Genomic DNA, 14,873 nt, shown 5'->3' on the forward strand with positions numbered 1-14,873 from the left:
AAATCGTAGACAAGCAAAGTTTTCTTTTGATTCTGAAAAAAAACGTCTTTAACCCTCATACTACGTTGGGGTTATTTGATGACCCACATAGTATTTTTCATCACCACATTTCTTAAAAAAATAAGTAAAATAGATTTGAGGCAATATTTGCATCCCAGCCAAAAAAAAAAAACAAATATGGAAAGTCTAAAGTCGGGCGGGGCCAACTATATTATACCCTGCCACACTTTGTAGATCTAAATTTTCGATACCATATCACATCCGTCAAATGTGTTGGGGGCTATATATAATTTTTTGTCCCAAATACATACATTTAAATATCACACGATCTGGACAGAATTTGATAGACTTCTACAAAATCTATAGACTCAAAATTTAAGTCGGCTAATGCACTAGGGTGGAACACAATGTTAGTAAAAAAATATGAGAAACATTTAAATCTAAAGCATGAATGAAGTCGATTGGACTAAAACTGCGACCTAGACTTTGATTACAAAAATGTGTTCACGGAAAGACGGACATGGCTATTTCGACTCAGGAGCCCACCCTGAGCATATTTGCCATTTTGTGTCTATCTCGTCTCCTTCTGGGTGTTGCAAACATATGCACTAACTTATAATACCCCGTTCCAAAGTGTGGCGCAGGGTATACAAATGGAAATTGTTGTAAAGGCACAACTTTAAAATGCAAATAAAAAGAAATTAAGTGCACGAAATAAATTTTTTTGTTGTTGCCTAAAATTTAACATTGTTTCATTAAGAAAATTGCATTTTTCATTTAAAAAATAAAAACGAAAAACAACTAAAAGATTACAAATAAGAGAATACCAAACTGCTGAGATATGGGTAACCAATTTGTGTGATTGCTTTACTACGGTGTTTTCGAGAGACCAACACTTATATTAACCAACACCGACAGTCATCGGTTGCATTGGATATTGGTGGTTGAATTTTTTTTTACCAATTGGTGTTTTAAGATTGCAAATATTGGTGTTTACTAAATACACTGGTCGGTTGCGGTAGATCACAGCCGTTCTCTGAAGCCCATGTTAAATTAATCGATTCTGTTTCTATTTTGCATAACTTGCGGATCCAAAAAGGACATTTTCACTTTTTTGGCGACGATTTATTTTTCGCTGGGATTATAAGTATATAATAATAATAATAAAGTAGTTGTTTCATTGGGTGTAAGTCAATAGTAGATTTAGAATATTTAGGAAGAAAAGTAGTATACAATACAACGGTTTGTAAATAAATAAAGGATGAAGATTAATCTAAAAACTATTATTGACTTGTAGTTGGTCTCCAAACGATAAAATGCCTGGGAATGCTTATGGCTTCCCAGCAAAAAAACAAGTATATACGGCCGTAAGTTCGGCCAGGCCGAATCTTATGTACCCTCCACCAAGGATTGCGTAGAAACTTCTACGAAAGACTGTCATCAACAAATTTCAACTCACTCGGATGAAATTTGCTCCTCCAAGAGGCTCCAAAACCAAATCTCGGGATCGGTTTATATGGGGGCTATAAATGATTATGGACTGATATGGACCACTTTTGGCATGGTTGTTAAATATCATATACTACCACCATGTACCAAATTTCAACCAGATCGGATGAATGTTGCTTCTCCAAAAGGCATCGGAGGTCAAATCTGGCGATCGGTTTATATGGGAGCTATATATAATTATGGACTGATAGGAACCAATTCCTGCATGGTTGTTGGATACTATATACTAACATTACGTACCAAATTTCAACCGAATCGGATGAATTTTGCTCTTCAAAGGGGCTCCGGAGGTCAAATCTGGGGATCGGTTTATATGGGGGCTATATATAATTATGGACCGATATCGACCAATTTTTGCATGGGTGTTTGAGGCCATATATTAACATCACGTACCAAATTTAGACTGAATCAGATGAATTTTGGTCTTCCAAGAGGCTCCGAAGGTCAAATCTGGTGATCGGTTTATATGGGGTCTATATATAATTATGGACCGATATGGACCAATTTTTGCATGGTCATTAGAGACCATATACTAACACCATGTACCAAATTTCAGCCGGATCGGATGAAATTTGTTTCTCTTAGAGGCTCCGCAAGCCAAATCGGGGGATCGGTTTATATGGGGGCTATATATAATTATGGACCGATGTGAACCAATTTTTGCATGGTTGTTAGAGACCATATACTAACACCATGTACCAAATTTCAGCCGGATCGGATGAAATTTGCTTCTCTTAGAGGCTCCGCAAACCAAATCGGGGGATCGGTTTGTATGGGGGCTATATATAATTATGGACCGATGTGGACCAATTTTTGCATGATTGTTAGAGACCATATACTAACACCATGGATGAAATTTGCTTCTCTTAGAGGCCTCGCAAGCCAAATTTGGGGGTCCGTTTATATGGGGGCTATATGTAAAAGTGGACCGATATGGCCCATTTGCAATACCATCCCACCTACATCAATAACAACTACTTGTGCCAAGTTTCAAGTCGATAGCTTGTTTCGTTCGGAATTTAGCGTGATTTCAACAGACGGACGGACGGACGGACATGCTCAGATCGACTCAGAATTTCACCACGACCCAGAATATATATACTTTATGGGGTCTTAGATCAATATTTCGATGTGTTACAAACGGAATGACAAATTTAATATACCCCCCCATCCTATGGAGGAGGATATAAAAATAGAAGTACTTCTAAAGGAACAACTTCAAAAGCACTTCCAAAAATGTTCTCCCAAATATGTCCTTTATTTTAACTACTCAGGAAGTTTTTTTGATTAATTTTTTTTATAACTCGCCTTTTTCATATTTTTAAAGGATAATTTTAACTTTTTATACCCTGCGCCACACTGTGGAACAGGGTATTATGGGTATATAAGTTAGTGCATATGTTTGCAACACACAGAATGAGACGAGATAGACACACGGTGTCTTTGGCAATAATGCTCAGGACGGGTCCCTGAGTCGATCTAGTCATGTCCGTCTGTCTGTGAACACATTTTTGTGATCAAAGTCTAGGTCGCAGTTTATGTCGAATCGCCTTCAAATTTGGCACAAGTTCCTGTTTTGGGTCAGAATAGAACCCTATTGATTTTGGAAGAAATCCGTTAAGATTTAGATATAGCTGCCATATATATCTTACGCCGATATGGACTTAATTTGTCTAAAATTTTATTCCTCAGAAAATAAACCCTTTCTTATAGTGTAGAGAAATAGTTTTTTTTTTTATTATGCCATATAGCGAAATTTTGTAAACCTGTGTAAATTATTAAGGCTTGATAAAAGCACAATATTATACAAAATATTTGTACAATCAATTGAATTTAATTTGTAAATGATTTTGTACATCGTGTATTGTTTTTTTTTTTTTTTTTTGCATGTCACATTTTCCATATGATCAAACATAAGATATTTGCATAAATATGTATATATGAAATTTTCAATGTAAATATTTCATTAACAAAATGTTTGAAGAGAAAAAAGAAAGGGCACACACATATAAATATTAAATAAATCAATAATCAACAGAAAATTTATATAAACTAAATAATTTTTATATGTTATAAATATATATATTTCTTTTTTAACGGTAATATCGGAAAAGACAACAAGTTTCATAAAAAAAAAATGGCATAGAATAAACGAAACTTACCTTCCGGCCATTGGACACAAACTGCATTTTATCATGACGATGATGATGAGGAGGTAGATGGGAATCCATGTCATACAAGGCGTTGGGTTCCATTGTAAACAAAAACAAAAAATCAAATTCAAAGTTGATGCATGTCGAGAATTGTAGATTGTGATGATGATGCAAGAGAGCCAGGAATTTATGATGTCAGTATATATTATTAATTGTGATGGATAATATTCATGTAATCCAAATTGATATTTAAACGCAGCATTTGTTTTGTTTGGGTTTGTGGTATGAAATTACGATTTTTTTGTTTTGCATATCATTTGTCATACATCAGAGAAATACACAGCCATATAAAGGTAGACAAAATGTTCGCATTGATGACGGTAGCATTGATGGGCATAAGGCAATTGACGAGCGTTGTAGTTTTATAAAATTTTTTCCAAAAATTGTTAAAGTTTCATAAGGTTGTGAGTGGTATATTTCAGAGAAGGCAGGCAGGCGGGCAGGCAGTCAGTCATCAAAAGCGGTATAACAATTTCATCAACAATCAAAATATTTTCGATATGGTAAAAAAAAGAGCCAAACATAAAACGGTGAAAAAAAGGAGAATATATACTTTAGTAAATTTTATCAAAAAATCTTGAATGCTTAAATATATATAAACGACTATGTTATATGTATATAAACAAATGTATTTACATAGTCTATAAATATTGTGTGTATTTTTGTATTAATTTTCTTTCATATTCACAATCATGCGAAATTCTATGTTAAACTAAAGATGTTATCCACCATGCATTTGTTAACACAAACACAAGCATTTGGGAATAGGGAGGAGACATTTTCAAAAGGACTTCACTGGAGGGACACTAAAAGAACACTAGATAATTTCATCATGCCAAAATAAGGACAATTCACCAAGAACACCAAGGTAATATAAACACTAATATACACATCTATATAATTAATATGATTAAAAATGGAAATGGAAACCCAGTAACAGGTTGGCTGATAAGTCCCCGGTCTAACAAAGAAAAACACATTTTTTTTTGTGTCAAAATTCGTTTTTATTATTCAACATAGTTCCCTTCAAGAGCGATACAACGATTATAACGATCTTCCAATTTTGTGATACCATTTTGGTAGTATTCCTTCGGTTTTGCCTCAAAATAACAGGTTGACTGATGAGTCCCCGGTCTGTCACATAGATGGCGTCGCTAGTATTAATTGCATATTATTTTTATATAGTACCAACCCTCAAATGATTCGTGTCAAAATTTGACGTCTGTAAGTCAATTAGTTTGTGAGACAGAGCTTCTTTTGTGAAGCAACTTTTGTTATTGTGAAAAAAATGGAAAAAAATGAATTTCGTGTTTTGATAAAATACTGTTTTCTGAAGGGAAAAAATACGGCGGAAGCAAAAACTTGGCTTGATAATGAGTTTCCGGACTCTGCCCCAGGGAAATCAACAATAATTAATTGGTATGCAAAATTCAAGCGTGGTGAAATGAGCACGGAGGACGGTGAACGCAGTGGGCGCCCGAAAGAGGTGGTTACCGACGAAAACATCAAAAAAATCCACAAAATGATTTTGAATGACCCTAAAATGAAGTTGATCGAGATAGGAGAGGCCTTAAAGCAATCAAAGAAACGTGTTGGTCATATCATTCATCAATATTTGGATATGCGGAAGCTCTGTGCAAAATGGGTGCCGCGCGAGCTCACATTTGACCAAAAACAACAACGTGTTGATGATTCTGAGCGGTGTTTGCAGCTGTTAACTCGTAATACACCCGAGTTTTTCCGTCGATATGTGACAATGGATGAAACATGGCTCCATCACTACACTCCTGAGTCCAATCGACAGTCGGCTGAGTGGACAGCGACCGGTCTCAGTTTCGGCGATCACCTCTTCATTGCAGCCAAATTTTTTCCCTGCGAGCATCCTTTTGAGGTCTGAGAACAAGAAAAAGTCGCTGGGGGCCAGATCTGGAGAATACGGTGCGTGGGGAAGCAATTCGAAGCCCAATTCATGAATTTTTGCCATCGTTCTCAATGACTTGTGGCACGGTGCGTTGTCTTGGCGGAACAACACCTTTTTCTTCTTCATATGGGGCCGTTTTGCCGCGATTTCGACCTTCAAGCGCTCCAATAACGCCATATAACAGTCACTGTTGATGGTTTTTCCCTTCTCAAGATAATCGATAAAAATTATTCCATGCGCATCCCAAAAAACAGAGGCCATTAACATACCTTGGAAGTTAATTTGAAAAAAAATCTCCTTTTTTTAACTACATCTTGAGATGTTCAAATTTCACCAATGACGATTTTTTTTATTAAATATAAGACTTAATACATAATAGAAATTGCAAAATCTTCTCAATTATCCCCGCTGGATATATTCTTTTTATTTTATTGTCATTGTGTTTTAACTTTACCATTGCTTTTCTGTTCTTTTTGCGTCATTTTATTGTTAAAAATTAAAAATTTCCATTAAAAAGGTACAGAAAAATGTTTTTTAGTCAATCATGGAATTAATTGATCACATTATTATACCCTCAACCATAGGATGGAGGGTATATTAACTTTGTCATACCGTGTGTAACACATCGAAATAATGATGTAAGACGCCACAAACTGATTCCTCTAAGACCTCTAAGAGAAGCAAATTTCATCCGATCCGGCTGAAATTTGGTACATGATGTTAGTATATGATCTCTAACAACCATGCAAAAATTGGTCCATATCGGTCCATAATTATATATAGGCCCCATATAAACCGATCTCCAGATTTGACCTCCGCAATCTCTTGGAGGAGCAAAATTCATCCGATTCGGTTAAAATTTGGTACGTGGTGTTAGTATATGGTATCTAACAGCCATGCAAAAATTGGTCCATATCGATTCATAACAATATATAGCCCCCATGTAAATCGATCCCCAGATTTGACCTCCGGAACCCCTTGAAAGAGCAAAATTCATCCGATTCGGTTGAAATTAGTTACGAGCTGTAAGTATATGGTATCTAATAACCATGCAAAAATTGGTCCATATCGATTCATAATAATATATACCCCCCATGTAAATCGATCCCCAGATTTGACCTCCGGAACCCCTTGGAAGAGCAAAATTCATTCGATTCGGTTGAAATTTGGTACATTGGCTAGTATATGGGCGCTAACAACCATGTCAAAATTGGTCGATATCGGTCTATAGTTATATATAGCCGATCCCCAATCACAAAAAATTGTTACATATCGCCAAAAATTATCTACCAACATTTTATTTCTATAGAAAATTTTGTCAAAATTTTATTACTATAGAAAATTTTGTCAAAATTTTATTTCTATACAAGATTTTGTTAAGATTTTATTTCTATAGAAACTTTTGTCAAGATTTTATTTCTATAGAAAATTTTATTTCTATAGAAAATTTTGTGAAAATTTTATTTCTATAGAAAATTTTGTCAAAATTTTATTTTTATAGAAAATTTTATTTCTATAGAAAATTTTGTCAAAATTTTATTTCTATAGAAAATTTTGTCAAAATTTTATTTTTATAGAAAATTTTATTTCTATAGAAAATTTTGTGAAAATTTTATTTCTATAGAAAATTTTGTGAAAATTTTATTTCTTTAGAAAATTTTGTCAAAATTTGACTTTTATAGAAAATTTTGCCAAAATTTTACTTTTATAGAAAATTTTGTCAAAATTTGACTTTTATAGAAAATTTTGTCAAAATTGTACTTTTATAGAAAATTTTGTCAAAATTTTATTTCAATAGAATTTTTGTAAAAATTTTATTTCTATAGGATTTTGTCTTTGGTCTATAGTTATAGGTCTATATAGGTCTATAGTTATATATAGCCGATCCCCAATAACACAAAAAAATTTTCATATCGCCAAAAATTATCTACTAACATTTTATTTCTTTAGAAAATTTTGTCCAAATTTTATTACTATAGAAAATTTTATTTCTATACAAGATTTTGTCAAGATTTTATATCTATAGAAAATTTTGTCAAAATTTTATTGCTATGGAAAATTTTGTGAAATTTTTATTTCTATAGAAAATTTTGAGAAAATTTTATTTCTATAGAAAATTTTGTCAAAATTTTATTTCTATAGAAAATTTTGTCAAAATTTTATTTCTATAGAAAATTTTGTGAAAATTTTATTTCTATAGAAAATTTTGTCAAAATTTTATTTCTATAGAAAATTTCGTGAAAATTTTATTTCTATAAAAAATTTTGTCAAAAATTTATTTTTATAGAAAATTTTGTGAAAATTTTATTTCTATAGAAAATTTTGTCAAAATTTTATTTCTATAGAAAATTTCGTGAAAATTTTATTTCTATAGAAAATTTTGTCAAGATTTTATTTCTATAGAAATAAAATTTTGAGAAAATTTTATTTCTATAGAAAATTTTGTCAAAATTGTATTTCTATAGAAAATTTTGTGAAAATTTTATTTCTGTAGAAAATTTTGTGAAAATTTTATTTCTATAGAATTTTGTCTTTGGTCTATAGTTATAGGTCTATATAGGTCTATAGTTATATATAGCCGATCCCCAATAACACAAAAATTGTTTCATATTGCCAAAAATTATCTACCAACATTTTATTTCTATAGAAAATTTTGTCCAAATTTTATTACTATAGAAAATTTTGTCAACATTTTATTTCTATACAAGATTTTGTCAAGATTTTATTTCTATAGAAAATTTTGTGAAAATTTTATTTCTATAGAAAATTTTTGCGTCATTTTATTTCTATAGAAAATTTTGTCAAAATTTTATTTCTATAGAAACTTTTGCGAAAATTTTATTTCTATAGAAAATTTTGTGAAAATTTTATTTCTATAGAAAATTTTGAGAAAATTTTATTTCTATAGAAAATTTTGTCAAAATTTTATTTCTATAGATAATTTTTGCGTCATTTCATTGTTCAAAATTAAAACTTTCCATTAAAAAGGTCTAGAAAAAATGTTTTTTACTCAATCATGGAATTAATTGATTACATTATTTTCAAATTAATATTGCAAAAGTTATATCAATCACAGTAATTATGATAACAAATATTGGTTTAATTAAAACGTCAATTAATTTTTTGATTGAGACAATTAATTATTTTTTGTATTTCAATTATTTATTCATAATTATTTTAACTACACAGAAAAAATATCACCAAAATATTCCCAATTAAAAAGTTGATTGAAGTTGAAAACTTTTCCAATTAAAAAAAATTAATTGATACTATTAACCATTTAATCAAACTAGAAACATTTAGTCAATTAAGTTAATGATTGAGAGTTTTTAAATTTCAATTAAAAACTTAATTAATACAATTAGCTTTTTAATCAAACTCGGAAGAGTATGACAGTTAAAAAATTATGGATGTATATATTTTTTTTTAAATTCTTAAAATTTAATTTTTTTTTGAAACTATGAATTTTGGCATCAAACTAAAAAGGATTAAAAATAGTTATAGAAAGTGATTGAAATATAGTATAGCGATTAAAAATAGTTTCGGTTTTAAATGAAAAATTAATTGAATTTTGCAAACAACGTCAATTAAAAATTTAATTGAATCAATTAAAAAATTAATTGAATCAATTAAAAAATTAATTGAAATTTCCTAATGAAATCAATTAATTTTTTAATCAAGTATTTTTTTGGATGCTCAAATAAAACTGTGATTGAAATTTCCTAATGAAATCAATTAATTTTTTAATCAAGTATTTTTTTGGATGCCCAATTAAAACTGTGATTGATACTATCATTTTCGTGATTGAAGACATTTCAATTAAAAAAATAATTGGATCAATTAATTTTGTGATTGGATTTAATAAAAAAAAATTTTGTGTGTATGTAACTATGACAGAAAAACATTTCACCGAAATATTTCCAATTAAAATTGCAATTGAATTTTCAAAAATATTCAATTAAAAATATAATTGATTCAAGAAATTTTTTAAACTAAAACAAAAATCAATCACAAAAATTAATAATATCAATATCCTTTTTTAATTGGATGAATTAATTGTTTAATTGACTTCGGAGATTAATGCTATTATTTCGATGACAGAAGACATTTCAATTAAAAACTAATTCGATCAATTAATTTCGTGATTGAATCCAAAAATATTTTTTTTTGTGTGCATGAAATAATTTTCTTGTCATTTTATAATAGTTCATACTTTCTTACTAATTTTCCGATTTCCAATTATACATAATAAAATATTTGTTGTCTCCAATCACGAAATTAATTGATCCAATTTCTTCAATCACAAGAATTGAATAATTAATTGATCCAATCAAAAACTTAATTGATATAATGCATTTTGTGTTTAATTTTTGTTTCAATTAAAAAACTTCGTTGAATCAATTACATTTTTTATTGAATATTTTTTTTAATCTATTAGAGATTTTATTGGAAAAATTTTGTTGATAATTTCATCCATGTATAGAATATTTTGTTGGAAAACATTTAGTTTCTATAGACATACTAGTTAACTAAATTTTTACACAAATCGAAAAACAAATCCAACTATAAATATAATCGAATAGTTCATAAGCAAGTGCTAAATCATAGAATTCTTATGAAAAATTATTTCATCTAAAGCTAAAATAAATATAAATAAATAAATAATAATACAACAATTAACTGATTGCCTCAATTTAAATTAAATTAATAATTAAATAGAAGTTAATGCTAATTATTAATAGATAAGAAAATGTCAAACAATAAAATACTATATTGGTAAGAAATCCAGTCCAAACATCCTCTTAAATTTGAGTAACGAAATCATTGTTTTTCTGCCTTTCACCCAAATAAATAGACATGACTTTCAAAAAGGTCTTCAAGAATGAAATAATAATATTTACTTCAAGCAATTCTGTGGCCGGCAAGGAGGGAGCTCAGAGGAGCAACGGAAATTCATTCATATGGCATGACATCATATACAAAGGAAACAGAAGTCCCAGGTTCTCCAATAAGAATACTGCAGAAATCAGCAAGGAGTAAAAAACACAACGCATCGAAAGCATTTCATATTTGTTTCTCTCTGTTTGTAAATTATGAAAAGTAAGAAGTACACACTGTTCAAATAGGTATGTACAAATGGAAGGATGGCAAACTTATATTTACACTGAGAAAATTTGTGCAAAATCACACAATATTCCATTGAATGCAGTGTTTTGTAAAAAATTAAGTTGCAATATCCCACTGGAGATTTCAGTAAATTATGGAGTTTAAATTAAGGAAATGAAAACAAAATTAATTTCAATAATATACATTTATTCAGTTTATATATACGATCAGTGCAAATAAGAAATGAGAGAAAAGAGAATTATAGAAAGATAAATGCATTCAGATGACGTTCTCCTACGATCCGAACTAAGCGGATACGATCAAGGAGAGATAACAAGATAATTTAAAGAAATAGTCTCTATTTCCAGGGATACTTATGCGATCTTTGCCAACAAGATCCCAGGCAACTAGAAAGAAAGCTTCGAAGGCAAGCTGAAAAATTGTTGGCGTTTAGTCGAAACTGCACACAAAAATCTTTTTCTGAGTCAATCACGAAAATGATAGTATCAATCACAGTTTTAATTGGGCATGAAAAAAAAAATACTTGATATAAAAATACATATAAAAAAATTAATTTTTTTTTTGATTCAATTAAATATTTAATTGATGTTGCTTGCAAAACTCAATAAATTTTTGTTTTAAAAACGTAAACGTATTTTCAATTACATTCTTCACTAACTTAGTGTTTTTAGTTTGATTAAAAAATTTATTGTTTAAACAGTTTTTTTATACCCACCACCATAGGATGGGGGTATATTAACTTTGTCATTCCGTTTGTGACACATCGAAATATTGCTCTAAGACCCCATAAAGTATATATATTCTGGGTCGTGGTGAAATTCTGAGTCGATCTGAGCATGTCCGTCCGTCCGTCTGTTGAAATCACGCTAACTTCCGAACGAAACAAGCTATCGACTTGAAACTTGGCACAAGTAGTTGTTATTGATGTAGGTCGGATGGTATTGCAAATGGGCCATATCGTACCACTTTTACGTATAGCCCCCATATAAACGGACCCCCAAATTTGGCTTGCGATGCCTCTAAGAGAAGCCAATTTCATCCGATCCGTTTGAAATTTGGTACATAGTGTTAGTATATGGTCTCTAACAACCATACAAAAGTTGGTCCATTTCGGTCCATAATTACATATAGCCCCCATATAAACCGATCCCCCGATTTGGCTTGCGGAGCCTCTAAGAGAACCAAATTTCATCCGATCCGACTGAAATTTGGTACATGGTGTTGGTATATGGTCTCTAACAACCAGAGAATGAAGCCGACCCATTTTTGTCGTCGGCGGCGGGCACTAAATTTTTGCCTCCGGTGGCGGCGGCTTGACGGCTGAGCCGATATAAATTTGTTCACGCGGCGGCGGACAATTATCCATTATAAAATCAATTTGAAGTTAATCGAATGGTAATGAGATTAGTTGTACAACCTATCTTACAAACAAATGTACTTTTCGTTCAAAATTTCTGAGCTAAATTTTTGCTAAATTATTATAGCAGCTTAATTATCATTGGTGGTGTTCAAAATTTTGGGAAAAATACTACAATTATATATAAATTTTTCTGATTTAAATCGACATTTTTGATTAATTGGCGGCTAAATTTGAGTCGAGATGAGTCGACATATTCGGCGGCGGCGTCGACTGGCAAAAAATGGTCGGCGGCGACTGAAATCGGCGGCGCGACTCGGCGGCTTCGTTCTCTGCTAACAACCATGCAAAAATTGGTCCATAGCGGTCCACTTTTACATATAAACCCCATATAAACCGATCCCCCGATTTGGCTTGCGGAGCCTCTAAGAGAACCACATGGTACATGGTACATGGTGTTAGTATATGGTCTCTAACAACCACGCAAAAATTGGTCCACATCGGTCCATAATTATATATTGCTCCCATATAAACCGATCCCCCGGAACCTCTAAGAGAAGCAAATTTCATCCGATCCGGCTGAAATTTGGTACATAGCGTTGGTATATGTTCTCTAATGACCATGCAAAAATTGGTCCACATCGGCTCATAAGTATATATGGCCTCCATATAAGCCGATCCCCAGATTTGACCTCCGGAGCCTCTTAGAGGAGCAAAATTTATCCGATACGGCTGAAATTGGGTACAAGGTGTTAGTATATGGTCTCTAACAACCATGCAAGAATTGGTCGATATCGGTCCATAATTATATATAGCCCCCATATAAATCGATTCCCAGATTTGTCCTCCGGAGCCTCTTGGAGGAGCAAAATTCATCCGATCCGGTTGAAATTTGCAACGTGGTGTTAGTATAAGGCCGCTAATAACCATGCCAAAATTGGTCCATATCGTTCTATAGTTACATATAGCCGATCCCCAATCACACAAAAATTGGTCCATATCGGTTCATAATCATGATTGCCACTCGAGCCAAAAATAATCTACCAAAATGTTATTTCTATAGAAAATTTTGTCAAAATTGGTCCATATCGGTCCACTTTTACGTATAGCCCCCATATAAACCGATCCCCCGATTTGGCTTGCGGAGCCTCTAAGAGAACCACATGTTACATGGTACATGGTGTTAGTATATGGTCTCTAACAACCACGAAAAAATTGGTTCACATCGGTCCATAATTATATATTGCCCCCATATAAACCGATCCCCCTAATTGGCTTGCGGAGCCTCTAAGAGAGGCAAATTTCATCCGATCCGGCTGAAATTTGGTACATGGCGTTGCTATATGTCATCTAATGACCATGCAAAAATTGGTCCACATCGGCTCATAAGTATATATGGCCCCCATATAAGCCGATCCCCAGATTTGACCTCCGGAGCCTCTTAGAGGAGCAAAATTAATCCGATCCGGTTGAAATTTGGTACGAGGTGTTAGTATATGGTCTCTAACAACCATGCAAGAATTGGGCCATATCGGTCCATAATTATATATAGCCCCCATATAAACCGTTCCCCAGATTTGATGTCCGGAGCCTCTTGGAGGAGCAAAATTCATCCGATCCGGTTGAAATTTGCAATGTGGTGGTAGTATAAGGCCGCTAATAACCATGCCAAAATTGATCTATATCGGTCTATAGTTATATATAGTCGATCCCCAATCACACAAAAATTGGTCCATATCGGTTCATAATCATGGTTGCCACTCGAGCCAAAAATAATCTACCAAAATGTTATTTCTATAGAAAATTTTGTCAAAATTGTATTTCTATAGAAAGTTTTGTCAAAATTTTATTTCTATAGAAAATTTTGTCAAAATTTTATTTTTGTAGAAAATTTTGTCAAAATTTAATTTCTATAGAAAATTGTGTCAAAATTTTATTTCTATAGAAAATTTTGTCAAAATTTTATTTCTATAGAAAATGTTGTCAAAATTTTATTTTGTCAAAATTTCATTTCTATAGAAGCTTTAAACTTAATTATATACCTATTTAATCTGCCTTTTTTTTTGTTTAATATATACCACGTATGGACTATGTGGCATATATTACGGTGTTAGAAAGTTTTAAGATACCTTGCCATCGGCTTCATTAGAAGTTTCTACGCAATCCATAGTGGAGGGTACATAAGCTTCGGCCGGGCCGAACTTACGGCCGTATATACTTGTTTTTACATCACTTTTTTAACTGACTTACGGCCATTTTCATATAGCTCCATTAGACTTTAACTCCCAGTTAACAGAAAGTAAAATGGAAATATCTTCTATCCGGTTTACTTTAACTGAAATTTTTTTTAGCAGTTAAGCTCCTAACTGGCATATAGAATATATAGGCAAGATGATAGATAATAATACGGTTTAAAAGTTCATTAGCTAACCTAGCACTAACGTAGCTTCGTGAAAATGGGGGTTAGTCTTTCAAATTTGATTAAAAAGTTAATTATATCAAATAATTTTTTAATTAAAAATATTAAAAATTTCAATCGTGGACTTAATTAACTTAATGTTTCTATCTTGATTAATCAGTTAATTGATTGATTGATTTATTGAATTATATGCCAATACAACAAGATAACTATCTTAAATTTTACAGTATTGGAATTACAATGTTATCATAATCTCTATGTTATTGATATGTGGATTAAAATTAATTATAAATGAAAAAACAAACTTGATAAACATTTAATATTTAA

The 14,873-nt window shown here is 31.6% G+C and overlaps 1 protein-coding gene across 12 annotated transcripts in view; it reads right to left on the minus strand.

Annotated features, from left to right (window-relative positions):
* The window catches only part of Rbfox1 (RNA-binding Fox protein 1), a 714,540-nt gene that overhangs the window by 100,452 nt on the left and 599,215 nt on the right, over positions 1-14,873 (minus strand). For 10 of the 12 annotated variants that reach the window (XM_075308554.1, XM_075308553.1, XM_075308547.1 and 7 more), the window contains one exon: positions 3,672-3,692. The exons of the other annotated variants lie outside the window; for them this stretch is intronic. In XM_075308554.1, the coding sequence (XP_075164669.1) occupies positions 3,672-3,692 (21 nt within the window). The remainder of the gene's footprint in view (positions 1-3,671; positions 3,693-14,873) is intronic. 12 annotated transcript variants of the gene reach the window in all.

Source organism: Haematobia irritans, chromosome 4 (genome assembly GCF_050003625.1).
Source record: "Haematobia irritans isolate KBUSLIRL chromosome 4, ASM5000362v1, whole genome shotgun sequence".
Classification (NCBI taxonomy): Eukaryota; Metazoa; Arthropoda; class Insecta; order Diptera; family Muscidae; genus Haematobia; species Haematobia irritans.